The 27,965-nt window shown below is 36.9% G+C and overlaps 5 protein-coding genes and 1 pseudogene across 12 annotated transcripts; 4 read left to right on the top strand and 2 right to left on the bottom strand.

Annotated features, from left to right (window-relative positions):
• The first annotated feature begins 372 nt into the window (after nt 1-372).
• Nucleotides 373-2,678, top strand: LOC141915144 (insulin-like peptide 7). Its single transcript, XM_074806558.1, has 4 exons — nt 373-605; nt 1,160-1,286; nt 1,922-2,079; nt 2,356-2,678. The coding sequence occupies exons 1-4, from the start codon at nt 590-592 to the stop codon at nt 2,559-2,561; spliced, it is 507 nt and encodes a 168-aa protein (XP_074662659.1). The 5' UTR covers nt 373-589; the 3' UTR covers nt 2,562-2,678.
• Nucleotides 2,679-4,020: 1,342 nt separating this feature from the next.
• LOC141912443 (5-cytosine rRNA methyltransferase NSUN4-like) lies at nt 4,021-6,478 on the top strand. The gene is made up of 7 exons (XM_074803644.1): nt 4,021-4,142; nt 4,569-4,868; nt 5,114-5,429; nt 5,533-5,664; nt 5,763-5,914; nt 5,987-6,111; nt 6,193-6,478. The coding sequence occupies exons 1-7, from the start codon at nt 4,065-4,067 to the stop codon at nt 6,467-6,469; spliced, it is 1,380 nt and encodes a 459-aa protein (XP_074659745.1). The 5' UTR covers nt 4,021-4,064; the 3' UTR covers nt 6,470-6,478.
• A 1,908-nt stretch (nt 6,479-8,386) lies between these two features.
• LOC141915515 (arylsulfatase B pseudogene) lies at nt 8,387-10,059 on the top strand (annotated as a pseudogene).
• A 393-nt stretch (nt 10,060-10,452) lies between these two features.
• Nucleotides 10,453-12,399, top strand: LOC141903693 (arylsulfatase B-like). The gene is made up of 2 exons (XM_074791932.1): nt 10,453-10,632; nt 10,709-12,399. The coding sequence occupies exons 1-2, from the start codon at nt 10,627-10,629 to the stop codon at nt 12,194-12,196; spliced, it is 1,494 nt and encodes a 497-aa protein (XP_074648033.1). The 5' UTR covers nt 10,453-10,626; the 3' UTR covers nt 12,197-12,399.
• Nucleotides 12,400-13,239: 840 nt separating this feature from the next.
• LOC141909270 (uncharacterized) lies at nt 13,240-16,657 on the bottom strand. 8 transcript variants are annotated; one of them, XM_074799668.1, is made up of 11 exons: nt 16,217-16,657; nt 16,055-16,133; nt 15,748-15,872; nt 15,499-15,669; nt 15,145-15,313; nt 14,780-14,968; nt 14,412-14,653; nt 14,096-14,311; nt 13,903-13,978; nt 13,663-13,800; nt 13,240-13,496 (listed from the first exon to the last, which is right to left on the bottom strand). In XM_074799668.1, exons 3-11 carry the CDS (start codon nt 15,749-15,751, stop codon nt 13,340-13,342), a joined length of 1,362 nt encoding a protein of 453 aa, XP_074655769.1. In that variant the 5' UTR covers nt 15,752-15,872; nt 16,055-16,133; nt 16,217-16,657; the 3' UTR covers nt 13,240-13,339. The 8 variants fall into 8 exon arrangements, with proteins under 8 accessions (XP_074655769.1, XP_074655787.1, XP_074655795.1 ...); XM_074799686.1 differs by lacking the exon at nt 15,748-15,872 and having other exon boundaries at nt 16,249-16,656; XM_074799694.1 differs by lacking the exon at nt 15,748-15,872 and having other exon boundaries at nt 16,039-16,133; nt 16,249-16,656.
• A 1,273-nt stretch (nt 16,658-17,930) lies between these two features.
• Nucleotides 17,931-27,894, bottom strand: LOC141915516 (uncharacterized). Its single transcript, XM_074807083.1, has 31 exons — nt 27,754-27,894; nt 27,484-27,639; nt 27,221-27,379; nt 26,989-27,111; nt 26,631-26,810; nt 26,138-26,269; nt 25,729-25,878; nt 25,582-25,652; nt 25,281-25,437; nt 25,052-25,181; nt 24,698-24,907; nt 24,359-24,556; nt 23,985-24,194; nt 23,640-23,834; nt 23,307-23,481; nt 23,028-23,160; nt 22,751-22,861; nt 22,205-22,385; nt 21,558-21,795; nt 21,268-21,451; nt 21,027-21,126; nt 20,689-20,889; nt 20,368-20,490; nt 20,104-20,284; nt 19,879-19,975; nt 19,731-19,748; nt 19,225-19,359; nt 19,027-19,127; nt 18,832-18,934; nt 18,666-18,752; nt 17,931-18,552 (listed from the first exon to the last, which is right to left on the bottom strand). Exons 1-31 carry the CDS (start codon nt 27,832-27,834, stop codon nt 18,361-18,363), a joined length of 4,512 nt encoding a protein of 1,503 aa, XP_074663184.1. The 5' UTR covers nt 27,835-27,894; the 3' UTR covers nt 17,931-18,360.
• Nucleotides 27,895-27,965: the final 71 nt, after the last annotated feature.

The following is a 27,965-nucleotide window of genomic DNA, read 5'->3' on the forward strand; positions in this document are numbered from 1 at the left end:
AGATCCCACGTTTAGAGGAAAATTCTTTTCAAAAATAAAATTAGGAATAATACGGAAATTAGCACCAGTACGAAGAAACAAATTAAAGAGTCGCCATGGTTGAATGAATAACTGACTAATCCCATTTATTCAGGGTCAAATATTTTGGAACAAAATTTGTTTGTTTGAATTTGTTTTAATACTAATAACTATTTCATACTGTTTCTTTTTCATAGAGGTATTCAGAAACATTGATAAGCCTTTTAGCAACACTTCGTTTCGTTTGGTCGTTTCCAGTTCCGAAAAATGGAAATATATTTTTTTGTGTATTTCAATTGATGAATGCTGTTAAAATCTTCCTGTATATTTAAACCCACAGCTATATGATGTACATGATGTAGGTCCGCATATATATCTATATAAATATATATTTATTCAAGTTGCTTTTTTCAGGATGGGTTACTGATTAGAATATGTATGTAAGTTGGGAACAAAGAAGGGGCTTAGGGGCAAGACTTTTGTTTTCAAGTTGGTGGGTATATAAAACTCGGTTTTCAATAGCGTCATCTTCAGAACACTCAAACGCAGATCTACGAAGACGTAGTTTGCAATGGTAAAATGCACAGGTAAGTCTCTTAGATTGTTTTATATAAATGTATGCGTTTTGTGAATTCTTTTCTCATTAAATTCCCTTTCAATTTCATATTATCACACGTTTAAATGAATCATGTGAATAATCAAATTAACATCCGTGTTTGTGTAAATGCGTTCGCTTTAGCTTTTATATTGTAGAATTATGATTAAATTTTCAAACAGTAAAATTAGACATAATTCCAAGAATTGAGCGTTCAAAAACGTAAACAAGATAAACTATTTGAAAAATTGTTTATAATAACTTTGAAAAACATTACATTTGTTTTACTGGCTGATTGCCAAATACGTATGTACGTCGCGGGTTCGGTTTACAAAATAGTCATAGTACATTCAAATATTTCTTTTTTCTCTGAAAATTAATTTTGAAAATGTCAATTATACTCATAACTACTAGATTTCACGTGAATCCGGTTACTCTTCATTCCATCATGTTTTTCCATTAGTACAGATGTCTGTGAAATTTGTGACATCGAAATGAAATACTCATAAACATTATCAAAGTATCATGTAACATGGTTCTTTTCAGAATTTCTTGGGCTCCTGTCGCTAGTGTGGTGGTATTACAACATTTCCGTTGGAATCGCTTCACTCAATGCACGCGAACCTCCAAAAGAACAAACGAATGAACTTACTGAAAAGGAATTTTTGGGAAGGTAACGCAGAAAGGACTAGAATTTGAATCAAAATAGTTGATTTTCGGCCGGTAACTCATTTTTCTGTCTTTAACTATGTCGTGGGCCGACAATGTCCTGTACGACTGACGGAAAGACAAAACATCTTTCATCATTCAGGTCCGTAGCTTGCGGGTTACAAAAAAGGTTTGCATTTAGAAAATCAAGTTTCAGAAATCGAATCTAGGGTCTGTTGTATTTAATTCCCGGTCCAATCGACCTGCAGGTATTAGGACAGGTATTGACCTCCATAGGAACCCTTGAACTGGGAACGTATACCGGCACAACGCAACGTTTTCATTTTCGAACGCCGGTTTCAAAAAGGTCCACCAAAAAGAATACCCATATAATCCAATCAGTGACGCTACGGGCCTGATTAAGAGCAATCGTGTATACATAGATTTACTCATCGTGTGCCCGTTCATCATTTTACACCACCCAAACAAATCTAATCGGTTTAAAACAGTCTCTGAAAATGTCACATGAATATTGCTAGAAGCATCAAGAGTTAGAATGTTTTGAATTTTGTCAGAACTTCTTGTGGGTGGCGAGAAAAATTGTAGACATTTCCGGAAGAAGGGCAACGATGAAAACTTTTGGTTTTTTATGCACAATAGGTCGTCGGCAGAGTGGCAAACAAGATGGCATTCAGACTGTCACCGTCGTTGCCGCCAGGAACTAGTTGAACATATTAGAATTGCCTGTGAGAAAGACATTTATAGGGTGACTCGAGATGAACTCGGTATACCTCCGCCTTGGGTTATTAACAAAAGTGGTAGGTTCTGTCGCATCTCTATATGATATGTTTTATTCGTTTTGTTCTATGAACAAATAGATACGAAATGTCAATTCGGGGCTTGATATAGACCTTATCTAAATAAAGGGCATCATATTGCTGTCCGTTAAGCACGGATATTCAAAGTCATTAGTGTACTTCTGCCATAGGCGTCAGTGATTAAGGTCTATATTTTACCATAGTATCAATTTTGAATTGTCCGATAGTCGCCAATCACATGCAAAAACGAGATAGGCCTATATATTTTCATTTTAGAGACAGCTCGAAAAATTACCGTCAACAAGAAAATGGCGCTGTCATTCTTAACAGGACCCGGAGGAGGAGTTCGAATAAAGCGAGGAATTATGGAGGAATGTTGCATGTCAAAAGGTTGCACGTGGGAAGAATATGCCGAAACATGTCGGTATTACAGCCGTGCACAAGCGCCAACAGGTTCATCGTCTGCTGCAGTTTGCAATTGATTCTGGGGTTTTCCATGTATTTCTAGATTATTATCTACTGACACCTTTTAAATGCACGAAGGGTCGACCAAAATTCATTGAATATTGACTAGATTCTAAACTCATTATTTCAATCAATCGTACTGGTGTTCGAAAGCTTATAGAAATTGTTTTTGTTCCATCGACAATTGTTTACGAGAATAAAGATTCTTGAAAAAGGAAGAATTACGTAATTGTTTCAAATTCATGTTCGATCAGTCCACCGTCATGTCTATATGATTTATTACATACGTACGTCACAAGTGTTCCGGAAAATGTGTTATTATTACCAATAAATCTGGGTGGGAAATATGTACTAATTGCGCGATTATAAGTACTTTGCCCGATACTTGTTGATCAAAAACCATTAATTTGTGTGATTTTCTCATTTAACCCAGTTATCAACATGCTTATCTGTTGAGATAATTGCTTTTTGATCGGTTAACACACAATAGTTTTACATTTTCGAAGAAGCATTGAGGATACTGGAATCAGACGCTTATGGTGAGCAATATTGTTTTTCCGCATGTATTAGTGTCAAGATGAAGAAAACACAAATACACAGCATTGAATTATAATACGTCCAGACAATATGCATATTAGATACGGTACTATAATCTTTGATTATATTTTTCGAATATTCTTTTTTCATCTACTCTTTCTTGTGTACAGATGAGAACTTTGATTGCATTCACCGTTCTTCTGTTGCTGTGGCCCAACGCCTTGCTAGCCAGTGGCAAAAGACGTAATGTTTTGTTGATGAATTCGTTAGTCGAACATTGTTTGTTAAAATGTGTATATTGCGCTACAGCGGGTAGAGCGTTGCGTTACGACGAAGCAGCATGCGAAAACGAATGTTGGAGTAGCTACGGCATGCAGGTTGATGACGGATGTGTCATACACGCGACCAAGAAGAAAAAAAAGAATCGTGCTAATAAACGAAAGAAAGGAAAAAGGCGACGAAATGGAAATTCAAAGCGCCGTCGCAAAAAACAACGTCAGTAAAACAGAACTGACTGCAAATATCATATAGTCGATCATACACCTGTAATGACCGAATTATTAATCAAACGAAAATTATACGTAGATTCTATAAAATCTACATTCACAAATGAAAATTGAAATTCTTATTCTATTGAATAAAAATTTAGAAAATTACTGCTATGCTGCTTTTCTTGAGTTGTGCAAACAAGAGTTGTGGTCTGCAGTACTGGTTCTTCGAGAATTGCAGAATTATGCTCCAGTGCCAGAGCCGCGCCTGATATTGGTTCGTCTGTATTGACCGTTACGTGCTGCCCCTATATATAACATTGACGGTTAATATGTGAACTAACCCTATATAATATTATATTCGTACTGTGGCATGCGAGTGTGTATCTGTGGCACGCGAGTAGTAATCATTACGCGTTTGGCAGAAAGGTTTTAGGTGGTAAATATCGTGCCAGGTCTCAAGGTCGTTGTCCAAGTTGAAAAAAAAAATAAAAAATGTTTCGAGCTTCTAATTTCGCTGTAGTTCAAGCTATTCTCCGTGTACCCTCGAGAAATAGATACAAAAAGAAATGGGTAAGAATCGTTCCTAAGACAATGTGCTCATATCAATCATCAAGAATAATTCTTTTGAAATGTTTGATTTGTGGAAAACACCACGTCAAAAGCACAACAGTAGTTACAGTCTCAACTTAACATTAAAAACTGTCACTCACGTCACGGTCTTCCTTCCTTCACTGCTGGTTGCTGACGACTACGTTCGCATTCAGTTTTGTGTGGCTGACCTACTACGGGCAATGATTGCTTGTAGGGCTGATGCCATTGCATATTATTAGGCCTGTGCTGTGTAGAACTTGAGTAAACTAATGAGAGCGTCATGAATTACAGAAAAACCTTATTGACGTGTGTCTGAAATTTAAGTGCACAATACTGAAAATTGAATACATGTGATGAGAACTAGGTTTATCTTGTTGTGAAATATATGTGTTATCGATAATTTAGGCAATAAATAGAAAGCCCAAAGAATATAAAGATGTGGCTTTGGATTACTTTGATGTATACCACAAAGCTGTATTCGCAAGAAAATGGCCATCTATCCGTTTAGCTCTTTTGTCTCTACGAAAATACACTGCAGTTATAAATAACTATGCCGAAAATGAAACTGACACCGTCACTGATCTGATCTGCGCTGGCGCTGATAATATGATCGAAAGAGCTTCGACAAAAATTGATGCGGCAAAAAAGAAGCTGAAGAAAGTAAATAAAAAAGACAGGGATAAGAATTCACTATCAAATCTCAAGGTATGATGTGTGCATTTCAAGTGCCAATTGCTTGAAAGTTGGCTGATGTTAACTGGTTGATAAATGTCATAGACAGTGACAATAAAAATTGTATTGTAACATATGGGGTTTCTCCATCAGAATTTCATCGCTCTGGCAGTAAACTCCATAGATCCCTGGATCGATACCTCTAATGGTTTTTCATAATTTGATAGCATCCTATCTGCGAATTTTATGTAGGACCCTTGAATTTATAAATGTTTCAGGAACGACAACAGGCTGCATTAGAGAATGTACTCGGGGAAAATACAGGCGAATATTATAAAGAATTTGCAGCAGAAGATATTGAAGATGATCGAACTGATGTTTCAGCTTTCGTTCCCGCTTCAAAAGTGTACACAGATGCTGAAATGAATGAACTTGCTGAAATAGAACAAAACATCTACAACCCTAAAGATATAGATATTGAAATCATTCCGCAGGTGGATCTGAATTTGCCAAAATTTCTCAAAGTTTTTGCCTTTCCACGTGGCGAGACAACACAATTTACTAAACCATCACCTGATCAAGGCAAACTCTATGGTAAATATTGTTATGTTATAACACTTATGTTATGAACTACCTGGTAATTTCAATTTTCAATTATGGGAAAAATCCCTCATTACCAATCATCTCTTTTTTGCAGACTATTATTTATTAGATGGTGCATCAGTTCTTCCAGTGATTGCTTTAGATTTGAAAATGGGAGACTCCGTCCTTGATCTCTGTTCGGGACCTGGTGGAAAGTCATTGCAGATTTTACAAACATTAACTCCAGGTAACTGCTGAAATGTAAGCTTTATATCATATCCTTGGCGATTTTGTATCCTTACATTAGTGATGATAAAAAGTACAATTTTCGCCTTTTTCTTCAAGGTAGACTTGTTTGTAATGATAAATCTAGTAAACGGTTGACTAGAGTTCGTAATGTAATGGAACAGTATTTTCCGAACACACTTGTTAAAGAAACGGTTTTATTCATGAACAAACAAGGCGAACATTTCGACGAAGGACTTGAGTTTGATAAGGTATGATGATAGTTCTGAAGCGATTACATTGTAGTAATATGGATTATGTTATTTATGATTGTTTTTTTCTAGGTGTTAGTCGATGTCCCTTGTCTGACTGATAGACACATTCTAAATGAAAACGATAACAGTTATTTCAAATCAGGGAGAACTCATGAGAGAGTAATGTTACCATCCTTACAAAAGACATTGTTACTGTAAGATTGTCGTTTTTCATTGAATATTGCATGCAATATTCAGAGATTCAATTTCAGTTAATATTTGTTCTTTCGTTTTAGACGGGCCCTGCAGTTATGCAAGCCAGGTGGATCTGTAGTATATTCGACGTGTACGCTTTCCATGCCACAAAACGATGGAGTCGTACAGGCTGCATTGGAAGATATTTGGCATGAATCAAACATAGAAGTTGTTGTCAATGATCTGAAAATCATTCAGTATACGTTCAGTGACTATTTTACTTTTTTTCCTGCCTGCAGATTTGGACTGTTAGTTTTACCACAGATAAGGAACAATTTCGGACCGATGTACATTTGTAAATTAACAAGGATAAAATAAATGATGAAAGAGAACGAATTTGGGAGTGTTTTTTGAATTAAATGTTTAGCTTTTGTTTTGGACGAGGAAGTACTAACAGTAGAGGATGCAAGATATAGGCCACAACGCAACTTGGCCTCAAACACCTGGGGAATACACTCGACTCAATACTTGGTACCGATCAACTCCGTTAACCGCCCACAGAGTCATTCATTAAATCATTCAATAAAAGATTATTTAAAAGGATCTATATTTATTTCCCAGAATAAGTCACTCTTGATACATATGGTAACAATACAACGCTCCCGAGAAAGGCGGAGTTGACTGGCTCAATATTCACCTCATGATTGAAAGGTAGTTTGCATACAAATTTCCACATCAGTCACCCAATAGCGACATCTGATACAGGGCCCCAGTAATTTTGAATAAAGGCCCTTTTTGCAAACATTATTTCTATATTCAATAGAACAGTTCTTTTCCGGGTTTCTCTGCCCCACCCCCCAAAAAACAATCAAATGCTAGTACGGCGCTGTGATATTAATTGATAAATTAAAAAATGTATCGCGCGTCTAACAAATCCTATTGACTTAGTACCTGGTACTGGTCAACTCGGACACTACTAAATGTACAACTATATTACTATAAATCTATCGCGGCTTATTGTGAAAGTATCGTTATAAGTAATACGCGTTGATTCAGAAAGACCAGGCCATATTTTTCGTCCCTTTCATTGATATCAGCATTTACGAATATTGTAATATATGATGTATGCATGTGTATTATTTTATGATTTATGTGGAAAATACGAAAGGCATTAACAATAATCATAGATAATGTTACTGAATTGCTGTCGTTAGTCCAGCTGGCGACGAATTCAGGATTATATGGCTGCCGATTTTATGTCAATTATAAAAGTGATCAGTCACAATTTGTAACAACAGTGATACTGTCAACAATTACAGATATATAAATCTAAGGCACTTTGAAGGAGTATTTCTTGTTTGGATATGTATTTAACGTTGAAACAGTGCAACAATATAACTGAAATTGACGTTGTTCAACCTTTCACTGATATTGAATGGTTGTAAATATCTATCGTGATTTATGTATCTCACATCGAAAAATCAAAGAACCATTCAAACGAACAAAACGAAATAGTTTGACGCATCCAATTCGCCTCAGTCTTTGGTCCGAATGATTAGAATGTTACAAACCACCGTAATTCAAAATGTATACAGGCGTTGGGGAACAAATCCTCAGATGACGCATCGGCGAAATCAAGTTAACCCTTATGAGCAAAATTTTCTTAAATTTCCCTTATTCAATTATGTCTGCAATCCTTTTCTTCAGATGTTTTATTTCTAGAGCGTTTACTTTGAATGAGAAACATTTTTAATGAGTGTGTCTTGTGTCTTGATTATAAACTAACAGGTCCTTTAGAACAGCAATTCAGACCCTAAACCTGTTATTTGTATGTGGATATGTGGCATCCATGTGACTCAAGATCACATGCCTGTTCCATTGATTCTATGCAGCGATTGTTGTAAATTTGCGACAGACCTTTGATGAACTCGAAAACTATCAACAAATAGGATCACCCATAAATCTTCGAACCACCATATTTTCCGAGAATGATAAATTTCTAGTGGCATTTGAGCATCAGAAATTTATTGATACCGATATATTCGTGAAAATATAATTGCTGATACTACAGGCGCACCGTACTCTAGACAGAACATCTACATCAATCTGAAAAATGAAGGTAATCATATATTTAAATTTAATAAGGGATATATATGTTCGTGCTCATTTGTAGGACGCTGTAATTCGATAGAGTCACTTAGATGTTGTGGGAAATTATTCATAACGAGTGATATCTCTCCGAAATCTAGGCTCTATGGGTTCATATATTCTTTATATTATATTTTCCAGATGAACATGTTGTTTCTAATCGTCATCGCGGCGTCGCTCGCACAGACGTGTTCAGCGAAACCACCGAACATCGTCTTCATTGTTGCAGACGATCTCGGGTGGAATGACGTCAGCTGGCACAATCCCGCTATGAAGACTCCAAACATCGAAAGTTTAGCGAGAAATGGAATCATTCTCAACCAATCGTACGTTCAGCCGATGTGTTCTCCGTCACGGAGTGCCTGGTTAAGCGGGTATTATCCTTATCACACCGGTATGCAGCATACGGTGATATTTGAGTATACCGCCTTTGGCCTTCCTCTGAATATCACGACATTGCCTCAGAAGTTGAAGCAGGCTGGCTACCGTACGCATATAGTCGGTAAATGGCACCAAGGATTCTGTAACTGGAGATATACCCCAACATATCGCGGATTTGATTCATTCCTGGGGTACTATAACGGCATGGAAGATCATGTTACTCATTACAGATGGAACGGTTTAGATTTTAGATTCAACGAAAAGCCATTGCGTGCATTCAATGGCACATACGCTAATTACGTGTTTGCTCAAAGGGCAAGTGACATTATCAATACGCACAAACAAGAAGAAGGTCCGTTGTTTTTGTACTTACCTTTTCAGAACGTCCACGCTCCACTCCAAGTCCCCAAACAGTACGAAGACCTTTATCAAAACATTCAAAACCGACCACGACGTATTTATTCGGGGATGGTCACAATGCTCGACGAAGCAATTGGAAATGTTACTTCTGCATTGAAAGAAAGCGGAATGTACGATGAAACCATCATAATTTTCACTACCGATAATGGTGGGCAACCAGTAGAAGCCGGCAATAATTGGCCACTTCGTGGTGCTAAAACCACGTTATGGGAGGGTGGAACGCGAGGTGTGGCTTTCGTTCATAGTCCGTTGCTAAAAAAGACCGGCTTCGTTTATGACGGTATGATACATGCGGCGGACTGGTTCCCGAGTATTCTTTCTATAGCATCCGTTAAAACTGAAGATGCTATAGACGGCGTTGACTTTTGGTCTAATGTCATCAACAACAAAACTTCATCAAGAAACTCGTTTGTTTACAATATAGACGACATCTTCAAAAATGGTGCCATTCGCGATGGTAATTATAAACTCATAGTGGGGAATCCAGGTCATTTGAACGATTGGTACCCTGTTCCAAAACTAAGTAATCACCAGCCAGGATTGCCCCTATGTAAAGATACCGAAGGCGAATGTGCCGAATTACCGGACGAAGCGATTCCCCGGAGCTGGCCGTTTGACAAAGTGAAACTGTTTGATCTGAGTAAAGATCCGACTGAACACTACGATCTATCGAAATCGAATCCGACTAAAGTTCAGGAGATGCTCAAAACGTTTCAGAATCACTTGAAGAGTTTGATACCAGGGAATCCAAATAAACGTGATCCAAAAGCAAACCCGGCATTCTTCAATAACACATGGAGTCCTGGATGGTGTTAAACTGGGAAACAACAATTTGTAACTTAGGTGAAAGTTACACAGTTGCGAATTAAGATTTGACTCAGAGTTAACTCATTGAAAATGAACTAATTTCAATTCAGAGTTAACTGTGGAACCGGACCCTGACTATATTATGTTGTCTTGGATAAGGATTTCAGATATTTCGCTACCAAAATGCTTGCTGAAAAACCTGACCTGTATACAACTGCATTTTGAATAAAAATCTATATATCTGATGTATTAGCTGTATGTCGTGTTGTTTTTTTCTATCTGTCGTATATAAAAGGCACATTTCTTACGGTCGTGAATTCGATCTCGCATCGTTTAAGGAGGTATACTCGGTGATGATATGCCATAATTGTAAAACTGAATGACAAGGACTATCCATATCCATCGGGTTGAAATTGCAATTGTTGCATAAATTATGTGTCCATTAAATGATAATTGGTCCCAGGCTTTTTTATTGACTAAATACACAACAGGTGTAGGCACTGCAATACGTTTCGAGTCACGCGACATGTTCTCAGACAAACCAGTATTATCTAGATCAAGTGCCCCGAAAACACCTATTTTTACATACAACCTCGTTGCAGATATGATATTATGTAAGATATCAGACATTGCTTTGGAACTGACGGGCCTTGTGCTAATTGTTATACTCCTCGTGACATTTCGAAAAATCACATGGTATATTGATTCAATTGTGCATAGCAAGCACCTCATGCACGTAACAGCTGTAAACTGTTAGAAACTAACTGGGATTATTCATCATGAAGGTACTTGTTGTATGTATAAAACTGATACGAGTTGTACAGAACACGAAACCCGCTTCATTTAATTCTTATTTTCCAGATGAACATGTTGTTTCTAATTGTCATCGCGGCGTCGCTCGCACAGACGTGTTCAGCGAAACCACCGAACATCGTCTTCATTGTTGCAGACGATCTCGGATGGAATGACGTCAGCTGGCACAATCCCGCTATGAAGACTCCAAACATCGAAAGTTTAGCGAGAAATGGAATCATTCTCAACCAATCGTACGTTCAGCCGATGTGTTCTCCGTCACGGAGTGCCTGGTTAAGCGGGTATTATCCTTATCACACCGGTATGCAGCATACGGTCATAATGGCGTACGCTGGTTACGGTCTTCCCCTGAATATCACGACATTGCCTCAGAAGTTGAAGCAGGCTGGCTACCGTACGCATATAGTCGGTAAATGGCACCAAGGATTCTGTAACTGGAGATATACCCCGACATATCGTGGATTTGATTCATTCCTGGGGTACTATATCGGCGCCGAAGATCATTACACCCACGAAGTCTATGACGGCAGATGGAATGGTCTAGATTTCAGATTCAACGAGAAACCATTGCGTACATTCAATGGCACATACGGCAATTACATCTTTACTCAACGGGCGCGTGACATAATCAAAACTCACAAACAAGAAGAAGGTCCGTTGTTTTTATACTTGCCTTTCCAGAACGTCCATGACCCGCTTCAAGTTCCCAAACAGTACGAAGACCTTTACCCAAATATTCGAAACCGACCACGAAGAATATTTTCTGGAATGGTTACCATACTCGACGAAGCAATCGGAAATGTGACTTCTGCATTGAAAGAAACTGGAATGTACGATGATACCATCATAATTTTCACTACCGATAATGGTGGTCAGGTTCGGAATTCTGGCAATAACTGGCCGCTTCGCGGTTCAAAGACCACGCTATGGGAGGGTGGAACGCGAGGTGTGGCTTTCGTTCATAGTCCTTTGCTAAAAAAGACCGGCTTCGTTTATGACGGTATGATACATGCGGCGGACTGGTTCCCGAGTATTCTTTCTATAGCATCCGTTAAAACTGATGATGCTATAGACGGCGTTGACTTTTGGTCTAATGTCATCAACAACAAAACTTCATCAAGAAACTCGTTTGTTTACAATATAGACGACATCTTCAAAAATGGTGCAATTCGCGATGGTAATTATAAACTCATAGTGGGGAATCCAGGTCATTTGAACGATTGGTACCCTGTTCCAAAACTAAGTAATCACCAGCCAGGATTGCCCCTATGTAAAGATACCGAAGGCGAATGTGCCGAATTACCGGACGAAGCGATTCCCCGGAGCTGGCCGTTTGACAAAGTGAAACTGTTTGATCTGAGTAAAGATCCGACTGAACACTACGATCTATCGAAATCGAATCCGACAAAAGTTCAGGAGATGCTCAAAACGTTTCAGAATCACTTGAAGAGTTTGGTACCAGGGAATCCAAATAAACGTGATCCAAAAGCGAACCCGGCATTCTTCAATAACACATGGAGTCCTGGATGGTGTTGAAATATTACGGACGTATGTAGGCCTTGACTTATTTTTTCGAAAAATCAACAATCACTACAAAAAAATGAAAAACATCTACTGACGCATCCGTTTCGATTAAAGCCTATATTTCATTTTCATATTATCCGAGGACCATTTTAGAAATGTCGATTGAAGCATTTCTTTTCCCGTTTTCAATCAATTCTTTGCGATCAATATACCGTCATACTTATTATATACTGTTTGTTTTTTTCTAAAATGTTTCTTTCTAATGTTTCTTCGGAGTCTTGCTAATCCTCTAAAATTTTAGATCAAAAGGTACTTCTGATTAATTCTGATCCTAACTAATCGAAAAGTTCGTAAAATTGATGTGAGCCTATAGACTATAGCGTCTATTGTCAGTATGTTGGGGCGTTTGCCTCGTGACATTTTACAGATGACATGATAAACAATCGATTTAGCTTTCCAGTCTGAACTTCATTTCAACAGCAGTACTGTTGTTGACAGCAACGAAACAGCAGACGATCAATTACGAAGGTACTAAAACTAGCGTATGAAAACAAACATATATATGACAAATCACGATATTAACTGCAGCAATTATTTCATACTTATTAGGGGAATCATTATACGATCAATTACTACGATCTATCGAAATCAAATCCGTCAAAAGTTCAGGAAATGTTCCAAACGTTTCAAATCACTTGGAAAGTTTGGTACCAGCAGATCTTAATAACTGGGACCCTAAATCTAATCGAAAATTCTACAATGGCACTTGGAGCCCAGGCTCGTGTTAGAAGTTGATAAATTATGGCTTACAATATTGTTAGAAAGGAACTCAAATGATAATTTTATGGGTTTCCAATCTCTTACACCATACTCTGTATCCATATGAAATCTAGATATTCATAATCACACAAAATCAATACACAGACGTGTAAAATTGGAATTCCCTACAATGATATCGTAGATATTACACGAGTCGATATCTTTGAACCGGAACAAAATATCAAAATATCAGTACAAAGGAACTAAAATAGATCAGTAAATTATGAGACGTTGACAGTTTTTTAATTTCAATATTCAAAACCGGAACAATAAATACACGTATAAAATCACAGTAGTTTCCATTATGTTAGTATTGCAGTTTCAGAGATTCATCCACTAAATACTTGTGATGTTAGAGTTTACATAACAGGGTAAAACGAACGAATTCGGGGCGACTATAGCGTCTATTGCGGCGTATGTCGCACAAATGCCACATAATATTCCAACTAACAGAACTGACCACAGTAACACACGGAGCGGTTGACAAATTGATCTGAAAAATATCAACATCGTTATTATCATATCATATACGTGCGGTGCTTGTATTTCAGTCCAATGTGCTATGGTGCCTGATACGGAAATCGTTTCAGCGATGAATGTTATGTGAAATGTCATGTTTTAGATGAATTTTCATGTTTTTCTTTTATTTCTTTCTCTACCTGACTGGCCATGGTCTGTCGGTATTGGTAATCATGCCTTGAGTTTGGCTGCAGAGTTTCATATAGAATAGCGTCGGGAACACGAATATCTGCACTGATATAGCAGATCCTCCAAGAAGAGACAAAACTACTCCAAACCTATTTTGATTATGCATAGTTTCAATAAGACGATCAGAAATCATCACCACCTATTCGCTGAGATAGTTGATAGCTGAGTTTATTTATTCATATATTCATTACCTAGGTATGGTTTCGGCCACGAATAATATAGATGCAACCATAGCTGTGCGTAAAGCAACTCGTTTCCAGTTGATTCCTAAAAAGTATTTTTTCTACGATTAAAACAGTTCATGGGGGGGGGGGGGGTATGGCAGTCGATGCGAGGAGCAAAAGAACCAAGAGCTAGATGTCATTCAAAACGATGTTAACTTACTGAGTGGTATTCCAAGAGCGTCCTCGATTTCTTGATAAAGCGGATTTGTAACGATGACAAAAGCGAATATAAGATGCACGACGATCAGAATCTGAACCGTATAGACCATCGGTCCCGGGTAAAATTCATTCAAATCTATCAAGATGTTATCTTTTACTCGATCCCCGAGAATGAAATACGCCGAATACGCTACTGGTGAATAGATGGCTAATAACACTGAAATACATGAAGCAAAGATATAAAATCAAGAATTTGCGGCCAATTGACTGTTTAATTAAAAGAAAAAAATGATGACAAGAACCATCCTAAAGCATACCCGTGAAAGCAGCTATGAGAGATCGGCCAAATTTCTTCGGTTCTTTCATGTCGTGCTGTATTGTCGGGAAAGCAGGAGTACCGGCGAATGTGAAAGCGAGTGTGCCAAATGCCATCATGAATGGTAAAACTTCGATTGGTTTCTTCTGTTCTTTCGGAATTTTCGGTTCGATCAGAATTATATTGACAGTGATGATTACACAGGCAATTGCCGTACTCAACGTCGCTATAATCGCTACAGGCCTTCAATAAAATAACTGTGTTACTGGGAAATAGAGTGAAATAACCCTATGATTTTTATTATCATTTTGAATGAAATTCAAAGCAGTTTTAGATTCAATTTTGATATATAATGTATAGTATATCTACCACATGTCCTTTGGTGTACCAAGCCATGTTAACGGTGTTAGAAATGCGGCAACCAAAGCCATCCACAAACACACGGTAAAATCCACATTCAAATGACTCAACAAACTTTGAATTAGTTGTGAGGCCAAAATAATGAAGACTACACCTGCTCCGAACATTGTGAAGTCGTTCGTGATGGATACAACCATTCTAAAAAAAGATAAACAATATTTGTTCATATCTTGATCTGATTTACATATTTTATCTAACAGATATATACCACCGAGGTCTTATTATTGACCGTGTTGAACTATTTAGTTTCTTATAATATACTAACATATAAGAATGACGATAAATTCTACATAAATATAAAACAAACAACTCACTTTCCGGGTTTGCCATAGGCTCTAAATCCGATGGATGCAAACGGGGCCCTCGTATGTTGATTATATTCGTCGTAACGTTCTTGTAAGATATCCCAACTTTTACCTAATAAAACTCCGGTACCCCCAGCTATTACACCAAATATAACCATTAATACGAATCCAGCATAACCTGTTTGTAATTTGAAAACAAAATGCAGTTTACGGTTTACTTATTCGATCAGAATATTGTATGACATTCTGATCGAGAAATTGTTGTATTGTGTTATCAAGTAAAAACGACTATATTAGCTTAATCATCAATTGGTCCATGAGAAGCGATATTTGGAGGTGATGAAGGCTACAACCACAACCTACCTGTGCTGCTTATAGCGTATGGCATAGCCAGTACACCACTTCCTGCCATCTCCCCAACCACAAAAACCATTGCCACGAAACATGATATTCCAGCACGTTTTCCATTGTGGGGAACTAAAGGCAACTTTTCCCCCATTTCATCGATGGTTTCGATAGTCGGCAATGTGGAGCCTATGGACACCATGATATTCGATTAATAAGAAAACGCGACTATCGATTTAAGATTCATGTGATCTGAGCAGTACACACACATAATATTCAGCGGTTTTTTGTCACGGGTCTTTGTGTGCGTTCAATCTACCTAGGTCAATATGAATAACTTCTGAAAGTTTATGACAAGTTCGTTCTAATGAGCTTTTGACTGAACCAAATGTCTAAAATTATAAAAAAAATTATCTTCAAATTGTCATTCCCAGCGGGTTGTTAATGTATTTTGGTGTAAGATAATTTGTATATATTACTAAACCTCGTGAAATGAAAAAGTGATTTAGCGCGCACTATTCAGACATTGATTACAAAAAACCATGAATACAAATTTACCGTAATATATACGTACATGATATGCGTAAATACAATGTACATTCTGTAGCCTATGGTATATTATGATGGTCCCAGCGCAATGCAGAAATACATAACTTGAAACGAATATACATAATCTGAATCATTAATTAATCAGGCAGCGTTATGAAATGTTGTGAATAGCATGTATACACAGTACCCGGTACAATAGGCGCATTATTCTCAACCAACCAAAATCTAAGATTGATCTTCCATCGTTTTCAGCGGTTTCTCTATTATGTTTAATCGTGTTAACACAACCCTGAGACGCGGTTTTAGATGTCCAATTGACGAAGAGCAGGTATTCAAACACAACGTGGTGTTATATCTGATCAGCATTACGTGTCCTATGGGGACAATCATGAATATTTTCGGTATTTTCGTCTTTCGGAAAACCCCCGAAAGTGGGCAGGCGATTTATCTGCTTATCTTGATGTCGATATCCGATACCATCTATCTTGTAAACGTGTTCTTCGATAGCACAGTGCGACATCTCACTTATCGATACCTCTATGGTGACGAAGTATATCGTCTACCAGACTTCGCCGTATTTCCAGTCTGGAACTGGCTCAGAATCGCCTCGTACAAATCGACGGTGACAATTCGCAATTGGATCATCGTGATGTCCGCAGTGGTGCGGTGTTTGCACGTTCTCTTTCCGCTCTGGTCTCGACGAATCGTTGTTAGAAAATTAGTTAATATCAATACAGTGAGAATCGTTATCGTGTCTGTGGTAATTTACATTCCGCGTTATTTCGGGTACATGGTCCCGTATCGATGCCCAGGGGCACCAGCTTCGGGTCCAATATTTAAAAAATTTCAGAAAGATGAAGACGTGGACTTGATTTCTACTTGGATATACTTAGTAATAACAGTTAACACACCGGCCGTAATTCTGATGATTGCAAATACGGTACTTCTGTGGTCGGTCGCTCATTCACGAAAATTACGAAAATGTATAACATCATCTCAGTCAAATTCAGATACAAAAAACGTTACCGGTAGCGCGAAAGCAACGCAACTCGTGATGATAGCCACAATCGTGTATCTGAGCTGCGAGTTACCGACAATCATCTCCAGAATATTCAATTATTTTATCAAATATGAAAGTACTCTGGATATGAAAAAATTGTTTATTCTCTTAAATAACTTAACTCCTATTGACTCGGCGATCAATTTCATCATATACATGATCGCCAGTAGATCTTTCAGAAAAAATGCGTTTGCCATGCTGTTTAAATCCTAAAATAAATAAGTAAGTCACTAAATAAGTAGATAAGTGATATTTTGATATTAATTGCCGAGCGCAGCCTGGGTAGTGGTTCAAGTAAAAACCTTTCAGTTACCATTCAGTCCCCTGTAATAAAATTCAATTTTTCACAATTCTGATGGTCACGTTGAGTATGATACACATTATTTCCATATGAAAACAAAAACTAAAATATTTTTCTTCGATAATTTGTGGGCCTATTTATACCACTGAAAGCGATAAGGATGTGATACAGTCGCTCTTATTTTTAATCTCCAAACTTCAGATTCGAGGAATACGTACTGGCCGTAGATCTAGTCATTCATCATATCCGGGAGACATCAGCTAGTGATACGAATGGAGAATTTTCTTTTCGTCCCAAAGCAAATACAGATATGTATTCCTTAAAAATTGGTATTCCTCTAAGAAACTGCAATTCTTCGAGTGAGTTCTCCGACGGCGGAGTTATCAAACCTGAGAAGCTTAATAACAAAATGCAAAGCAAAATTCAAAATACTCATTTCGGAATGCTTTTATTTTCAATAATTTTTTCATGGACGGTTTACATGTAACAACTCAATTAGTAAAACAACCTTGATCAATCATAAAATCAGCTACAGGATGATCTCTGTAACAAGTGACAAGTACGTGTAGAGTTCATAAAGCAATTGACACGTATGAATTGTACGAAAAACATATCACAATATGAGAAATGAAATTACAAACGGACTGACTAATCATCACAATGACATCTAAATAAACATTGCTTCCAAGTTATTTCAGATGAATAGTGTTAGTAACCATTTTACAGATCATGATATTTGCATGGATTCAATATACTGGCAAATGCAGTATATGTGAAGTTTTAGTATTTACTACTCATTAAAGTTAACACCAGTAAATTTGATCAGCAGCAGCTTTCAACGTGATTAAGCTATAATAAACTTTACAACAATTAGAGCGGATATTCATCATGAAAGACATACATGTATTTAACTCGTCTAAAACACACAATTCAAATAGAAAAATTATAAAGATGTTCTTCTATGTAAAGATTATCGTTGTAAAAATACATCATTCAGCTGTGGCCCTTGTTCTGTTGTATTGATAACGCGAAGTCCGAGTTCATCATATTCCTCATTCAACGCTTCTTTCTGATGATGCTCGCGCAGATTCCATTTCCATTCCGTCGCTAAAATTATTGCCTCAGTCTCATCGATATCCGATTTCTCGGGTCTATGTAAACCCTGTCAAAAAGCAAAACGAAAGAATTGTTAAGTTTTCATATTGAAACGTCAATTTGAGAGGCAGCAGTGAGCATAGAAATCCACTGTCGTGAATAATTACCGAGAAAACTTACCTTCACAGACGCCGACTCAGCAGCCTTTAATGTATTCATGATGGCGTGCATGAGGATCTCGGCATTTTTCACCAAAATCTTGTCAGCCTTAAAGCAATGAAAACGACAAAATAACTAAAGCCCATATAAACTGCTGGCTGATGTAATAGATCAAACAGATACTTACAGTTCTATCATCATGAGTGGAAGCTTTAACGCTTGCAATAATGCTTAACTGTGTACTAACTGTGGGCACTTGTTTTGCATACGACATCAGTTCATCTGAGAAACTAAAATAGATGAACAAATAGATTAGTTAGCAACATGTCAAACCTGAATATACATTATCGTTTTACACTGCATATGATACTGAAATGCATACCGATCATCGATGCAGTATTTTGCTACAATGTGAGCAAAACGTACAATCTTTTTTCCATTTCCAGCAATTGACTTCGCCGTTTTTATCAATTCTTCTTTACTCTATAGAGAAATCATGAATAAAGAAATTTAATGAACTAATCCAACAACCAGTAACTGGCAGCATTGATTTACATAGTTCAGTATATTTGATACATACCGAAAGACTGCCTTTTCCTTTTGAATATGCTGCCATATCTATCATTTGACGGCACATTTCTTTAGCGAGACGCACAAATTCATTCTTTTCATCTTCCCACTTCTCAGTTTCTCTTTGTAACATAAGCGTAGCAGTCTAAAATAGAGACCATATAGACAATTTTTAATGCTTATCATACATGCAGCTATACTTCAGCTTATAAATCCATGAAATGAATTTAATGCAGTCTCATGTTATATGTGATTTGCTAGTACACTAGTACACAAACCAGAAAAAAAACTTCATTGCTATTGGAAACAACATTTCAAGTACCGGTGCATGCAATTACGTAATCAACAAAAACATCATCATATAAGGTGTTAGTGAACTTAGGTTTTGTCAGAGTTGCTATTGGTTTTAAATGAAGAACAAACTCATTATATACAATGTATCATGAAAATCTTCATTAGTTTCATACAAAAATATGGTTTTTTAGGATTTATGTTTTCCAATCAGGCAGTACTTACTGACACGGGATCAGAATTCTACAATTGACAACGTAAGGTCAACAGATATGGTAAAGATGGCAAAGATATGCTGGTTGTATATACATGTATGTCCTCGATCACATCAAAGAGAAAGATTTTGACATGATTTCTATGAATGAGAACTTACCATAAGTTTTGGATCCCTCCAAGGTGTATATGGAAGCGGTGTAAATGATGAGTTTACTATTTCTGGAGTTCTCAGCTGAGTTTGTTCAGGAACAAAGCTTTAATCGAACACACAAACAATTTAAATTACAACATCATACAAACTTTGGGATTCGTTAATTTGGTCAAAGGAAACATAATATTTTACAAGAATGAAAATAATTGCAAAGCTGCAATATATATTAACCTATTGATCATTTGAGGCATCATATCAGACTTGCGTTTAAACATTTTCTCGATCTTGTCCACTCTGATCTGCCCTGGTGAAGTTTTGATCGATGAAGTAGCTGACATATCCCCAAACATCACTCCATCTATTGAATTACTGTGAATGTCTGTTGTCAGGCAAGAGAGCAAGGACATTATATCTGAGAAAATAACAAAATGTGATGACAGGAATGCTGCTCAGTGATGGATTAGAAAAGCGTAGTTTCATTAGATTTGCCCATACCTCTGATTGTTCTCTTATCGATATCTTTCATAGCTGCTAACGTGCGACCGAGAATATTTATCTTACACGCCCATTCTAGTTTCCTTTTCTGCAGATTTACCTGATATTTTGAATAAGGATCGCCTAAAGGCAAGAAAACGGTGAAATTAAAGATAAGACTATCACTCGTTTTAAGATCTCTCAGGTCAAACAACCTTTTGGAGAATTGATGTTATGTTTGACAAAATCAGACAGAGGAAAAGTTTATATTTCAAGTCAAGATACCCTGGTACGTTGTTAATATGAATTATTCATTATGAATTAATAAATGTTTCAACTTACTGGCGAGATTGTTCAATGCATTCATCAGATCTTCAGTATGTTGACTAATATCATCAAGGCACTGACGCACATATCCTTTACTTTCTAAGTCTGTTGAAGTTTCAATTGCTTTCAGAGCTAGTCCTTTCATCGAAAACATATTCTTTGTCAGTTGTTTACTCATAGCCTTAAACTCCTCACATAATGAGTCTTTCACATCATCTGAAATTGGCCATTATATTTCAGATAATGTACATAGAACCAGTAATAGAACCCAGCTACACATCCGTTCAATTCAGGTTTAGAACTGGCAATTTATTGTTGATGTACATATCTGAATTTCAGAATTGTTTAGCTACCTGATGTGGAGCTTATAGCGAGATTAGCTGCTGCGATTCTATCAACTACTCGACAAAAATCAACAACAAGATTTTCAATAAGTTTCGTCAAGTTAAGAGACTGAAAAATAATAGAAAATACATCATTCAGCAAAATCTACAGATACCTTTCAAGATATGAAAGCTGATGACATCAGTAGTATAGTTACCACTGATTTCAAGTAATGTTGAGGAATTTCCTCCATATGAATATAGACTGTACCTTTGCTACCCAGTTGCACTGCATGAAAGCAATGTTCTGTGGAGCGAACAATCGTTCAGCTGCAGGAAAATTTGATGGAGATCCAGTGAGAATTGTATATATCTGTGACATAGCATTATTCTCTTTTTCCATAGAACTAAGAATTTCAAGACCATCATGAATTTTCATATCCGTTTCTGGTAAACTGTAGATGAAAGTTACAAATTCGTGCAATGATCACAACTAAGATTTCAACATTCAGAAGCTATAATCAGTTTCATCTAAATCCTCAACCTTTTATGATAAATTACCCTTTACATGCAGATTGGAACATATCAGTGTATCTAACTGTCTCTATCTCGAAGAGTCTGATTTCTTCTAATAAATGTTCATTCACTTGTGATTTGCCACTTTCAAGGTTCAGGCAATCAGCTAAAACCTCTAGCTTAGCATTATCAGCAACTGTATTGATGGTGTCACATATACAAAACACTTTAGCCGCCCACTCTCTCGACATCCGAGTTAACTGTTTAATCTCATCTTCATTTTCTACAGAAAGAAACAACATTGCCTGTTAACAAGACCTTAATTTTGTTAGATTTAGGTTTGTAGTAGTATGACAATAAATATTTCTAAACCCTTTCAGTGCTGACTAATAAATACCCTGGAGATAATTTTAAAATTTTCAAAAATTCCACCCTAGTGTGTTGAATAACGGGAATACAACTATAGTGTGTCTACACCACAGCGCGGTGTATTGTTAGTTACTAGTATTTCACTATGTTTGACAGGTGCTGCCATTTTTCAAGAGAGATAATTGCATCGTTGCACTGCACTTCAAAACACCGCAATGCGGTGTAATAACAAAATCTATCACTGATTTATACACCGCACATGGTTAATGGGGGTCTCCGAATACTCCAGAAGTTATACCCTGCAGGGGATTACTGATTCCTACCATTGTTCGCTGTGTAGCTGCTTAGGGTAGTTATTGTTGCAGTCAAGTTTTCTAAATCGCATGTATTCGCCATCAATAACTGTAGCTGTACGGATGATAGAAAATCCATTCCATTCATAGCATCATTCACTGATGTTACCAAATTTGTAATATAACTTGAGTATTCTTCTAACGTTCTTTGCTGTAAATAAATAGCAGTTCAAGTTTGATTACATTCATACAGTAATTACAAAATACATGCGCAACTCATTTAGTCTACATGCTCCTGCACCAGCTTCTAGCAAAACTATACTCAAAATAAACCATCAGAAATAATACAGAAAATCATCAAAAGGAACTCCCTATTCCCGAAAAAGATGTAAACGCATTACGGGGAGTATTAAACACAAGAGGTTCTGTAACCAAAAGCTAAATTCGTTTCCGTAACTAACAAATTTACCTGAATGTGTAAATGTCTGAAAGACCAGAATGAAAAAGTGACCAAAGATGAATTTTCCGTTTTGAAATGAATACGATCAATTCTTCTAGAATTATAAGTTGACTGACCTCTTGTCCCAACAATAGTTCGTTATGGACTTTATGCGCAACAACAATTTTGTTCGACACACTATGATATTTCATCAGCAGGTGGTTAAGGTTTGATTCCAGGCGTTCTACCTAAAAATGATTCATTTGAAAAATATGAATTGTAAGAAAGCAGATACATTACATGAAGATGAAATATTGGTGTAGACATGGGAAACAGGATTAAAAAATCACATTCAAAATCAAGTTTAAGCACATCTGAAAAAAAAAACATCTAATGGCTCTCATATTTAGGTACCTTATCACACCACGCTTCTGCTACTTGGTATAAAGGATCAATTTCCTGAACTTCGCACTGCGAAACACGCTTTGCCTTATCTAACAACTGAGGGGTTAGCTGGGTGATGTCTGAGCTCAATGATTGCAGGATTCTATAAGCAAAGCGCACTTATTCACTACAAGGTGTATATTACAAGTTGTGAATAATGAAAATAAATTTCTACAATGATGGAAAAGCTGGGTTTGAATCTCTGATTTGATTGACTCAACTCTAGTCATCAGAACTATATGCACTTACAGTCTTGTGGTTTCATCTGAACATGCTGCTGATACAGTATTTGCTATTTCTATAACATGTGTCGCTTCAGATATGATATCATTGCCGATCATATCAGTTTTTAATCGATGCAACCCTAATGCATTATTGACGAGATCTTTCACAGCGCGCGATAGATTTTCATCTTTTTCGGTACCTGAATTGAAAATGCAACCTACTTTCAGACTAAATAATGCAATTATAGACTAGAGGCTTTGGTATCACAACAGTTTTTAATTGGAACATAACATCAAGAGATATATTTCATTTACCCCATCTGATTGTCTACTGAATAACAGTCCAGATGCCACTCACCTCTATGACTAGAAAGGGATTCTTTAGCTTTTCCTGATGCTTCATTTACTGTTGAACCAGCAATTCGACTTATAGATCGATCATCTGAGCGTCTATCATCGGTAACCTTTGTTGTTGATAAGATCGAGTCCAGATCTAAGCTTTTCAATGAGGTAGATACATTCTCCATAGTGGCTTCAGTATCAGCGGTATTAACTGAAATCATTGTATGAATTAGCAACAAGAAGTTCTCACAGGCAAACAAAAACAGAATCGTCGGGTTCCTTACATCATCACTGGTAAACAGTAATAAACATTCTGTTAGTTCGATATTTATTTTTGGACAACTACCACATGGAGTCTTACCGATAAATGTTCCCGAATCAGGAGTTACAGTTCGAGCTGTATTTCTCAACGTACAGGAAATATTTGGCTGATTTTCTTCATCAACGCCTCGTCTGATATTCTGTACGCATTTCAACAGTATTTCGTTACGTTTATTCAGGTTTTCGTGTAGGCGTTCATCGGTGATTTTTTCCAGCAAGTGATTACAACCTGACCTTACAGCAGTTATAGCTAAAATAACAACAACATACGCAGATGCATCATAGAAAATGAAATATTTCTTTGGGATGGGACTAATTCCCTAAAATTTTTGAGTAAATTTCGATCCAAACCGAATTAAAGAAATCAATAATTAACTTAATCGATATGAAGCAAGAATGAAACTACTGAGATACCTTTCTTTAACTGGTTTGTGTAAACAAGTAACCCGTTTCGATAAATGGGGCTTGCGCTATTATCAATAATCCTTGTAGCGAACTGTGTAACTCGACGAGCTTGTCCAGTAATTGATTTACACAGTTTACACAAATCCTGCTTATCGTGTGTTAAAACAATCACATCACAATCACGAACGTTACTAGCTATACTCTCCTCTGAAAAAATAGGACACATGACATCGATAAATTTCAATCAAATTGCTAATAGCGACATAAATACAATACAAAAAATTACATGGCAACTGTGAAAAGAGGTTTTATATAAAACTTGTCGCCGAAGTGGCATCATTTTCATACCAGAGATCTGTAGAAATAGATTCACATCCATCATATCATCGAGTTCTTCAACTAGACTCTCGACATTAGCTCTCCACTGGGATTTCAACAAACGTAATCGCTCAATAGCCACTTTATCGAGATAATCTTTACGGCAAGCTACGGAGACGGGAACTATCTCTGGATCGAGCTGTTCTAGATGCTGTATCCAGTTCTTTATTGTGTTCACTCCTAAAAAGTTACAGGTAGGCCTACATCTTAACTGTACTGGAGGCTTACCGATATTGTTTGACTACTTTTTAACTGGCAATGAGGGATCCTTTATTAGTATGATCAATATGGAATTTTCTTATCTTATCTGATTTTTCAACTTACTCCGTGCATCAGAAGAACTAGCAGCAGCGAATATTGATACCTGACACAATCTTTCAGAATGAGTATGGAACTCATCAACAAATGGCTGCAGTAACTTCTGACAAGTGTCGTCCTCAATGGGCTGAGCATCCTAAATGTTGAACAAATCAAATGTACGTGAATTGTTTTTAAAAAGTCTACACCAGGAAGTTGAAATGACCTCTCAGACATTTGATACCAAATTACTTACATTAGTTGGGCATACAGCAGCTTTAACTAGTCTATCCAAAGGCTCATCTGTTTCAGAAAATACTATCGTTATCTGGTAGAGGATAGCTGCATTAACACTGATTTCAATATCGTGTAAATCATCGAGCAATTTCTCACAAATCTCTTCGAAATCAGACCTAGATATATCGGAGAATTGAGGAACAATGTCTTATTGGTCTAAAAATTAATCTATAACAGCTTCATCTATAACTACGTCGAGTTAATGTATATGAAATGTCTACTTGGATAAGAATTTTTAAAACACAACAATTTATACACACCGCTGTAAATGTCCAGGTCTACTCTCAGCGATATTCAAGTAATCCATTAGGGAACCTCTCCATCTAAGTATCTGATATAAAGCACACAAATTTGTTTTGATCAAAAGAGCCATTTTACCCAAAGGATCAATTCATGTTGATACTTACTGATTTACAAGTATCAATAATTTTCTCACGATATTTGTTCTCAGTGAAATGAGTGACTGACATGCTGTGTCTGACAACTGCTTCCAGGTGTGTATCAAAATCATATCTATCTATCGAATAGCGACTTCGCGGTTCAAGTATCGTCAGCAGCTAGATGTAGAATATGAAACATCATCAAGGATGAGGAGGAAATACAGTAGAACCTGCTTAAACCGGATCATTTTGGACCGATGAAATTCATCTTGTGCATAGAAATCCAGATTAGATACGATATTCTATCTACATTTATGTACGGATGGACTGTAAATTTCATTTGGATAAGATCAAAATCGGAATTCAACTGATCCACATCCAGGTTTGACTGTATCTGAATGTGACTGCAATGAGAATATCTTAAATATCAATATACCTTTTCTAACCTGACAACGAAATGACCACCAGATTGAGAATTGTCAGCTGTGTAATAAAGCTTATTCTCGACGGCTTTTATTACATCATCTATTAACGTCAACACTTGATTTGTTACATACTCCTTACTTGCCTAAAAATATACACCAGACATGTATCTATTGAACAGGAGAGTTTGCCTAAGTTACCAGGATCTACAATGTCTTTGGTATCATCACAGTTTTTAAATTGGAACATGGGTGTCCAGGAGTTTGGATCCAAGTCAAGTTGCCCTGGAATTTTACAGGAAAATGACATATATCAAACTGATACCTGAAAAAGTTTCTAGCTTATGGTCTCTGCATTTCCAATAATGTTTTTCAATGAGCTTTCATTCAGGGGGGGGATGTTTAATTAATATAATATGCCCTATTTTGGGGTTCACCCCTCACTGAAATAGACCCTAGAACAACCCCTTTATCACTAGACACATATTTAAAAATATGTTAGCTTACCTTAGCTTGAGGGTTTGTAGGGTATTTGATATATGTTTGCATAGCAGTGCTGAGCATAGGAGATGTTTTTCGTAGCATCGACATGGTCAAAATCAGACGATCTCTCTGATATGTATTTATAAGATGTTGCTGTCTTAACTCGATCAATGAGGAAAGCATTAACATACTTTCAGTTAACCCCTACAATATCAATCATAATCTCGAAGTGTAGCACAATCTTCATATAGAATTTGAGAAGTTAAACATTTTTGTTCAGTAAAGTAAGAAATGACTAGCCTATATCATGAAATGCTCACTAATTGCTTGAATATTTTATGAGGTCATACGAGAGGTTATGAGACACCATTTATACAAATACCTTGAATGCTAAAACTAAAGCTTTCATCGAAGTGACACTCAAAACTAATCCAATTCTTTTTTCAAGAATATGAGCAGTGTATACTAATTTCCTTACTTCACAATCATCAGAAACTAACAGAACCTACAATCAGAACCATTACATTAATGGAAATAGTTAGAACTATGCTTCAATTAGAAAGTCAATATCATGCAGCATGGTTCTAACTGGAACTTTAATAATCAGCTCTTACTTTCATAGTCCCTTCTAAGACATCTTTGGCTGTACGCACAATATGATGCCAGGCTTCTTTACTTTGAGGTTCCATTTCTAGTCTTTGTGCGGCGACCAAGAAACTACCAGCAGCTAATGCCAGCAGGTCACAAGCACTAGGCATACTCTGTATATACTCCTATATAAAACATGATGATTCTAGAAATGAAGTATCTATTTTGCCCACATCATTTAACAATGAATATCATAATCTGTACAAAACAGTATAATCCTTTGTTTTACCTCATCTCCATAGTCACTGTCGGTAGTGTTGATCGCTTCTGAAATCAAACGTTGAATCGTTTCCAAAACTTTCTGCGCAGCTGGAACAATCAGGCTCGAAAATCTGAGTTTTTCACCTTTTTCCTGTGAGTCTTTCAACAGAATCAACTGCGTTACCTATATAGGTATAAGAATACTGAGATAGTGACGTCGAAGGGTGTATGTACAGACTATCGTTTTGAAAAATTCCCTCCCTTGTTACGGATGATTCAGGGCAAATAAATGACAAACCTGAGCTGCAAACGGTGCTATCGCTCTCTCTACATTCTTGGTTTGAACAAGACCAGAGATGATGACATTCCCTACATCCATTATGGCAAAACTATGATTAAATTTGAAGTCTAAGCGATCACTTCAAACATATGACATATTTCCATGATTACCAAACAAATACCAGGTGGCGCCAGATAACGGTACACAGTCACCGTGAATCGATAAAGAAT

This window comes from Tubulanus polymorphus, chromosome 1, assembly GCF_964204645.1.
Source record: "Tubulanus polymorphus chromosome 1, tnTubPoly1.2, whole genome shotgun sequence".
Taxonomy (NCBI): domain Eukaryota; kingdom Metazoa; phylum Nemertea; class Palaeonemertea; order Tubulaniformes; family Tubulanidae; genus Tubulanus; species Tubulanus polymorphus.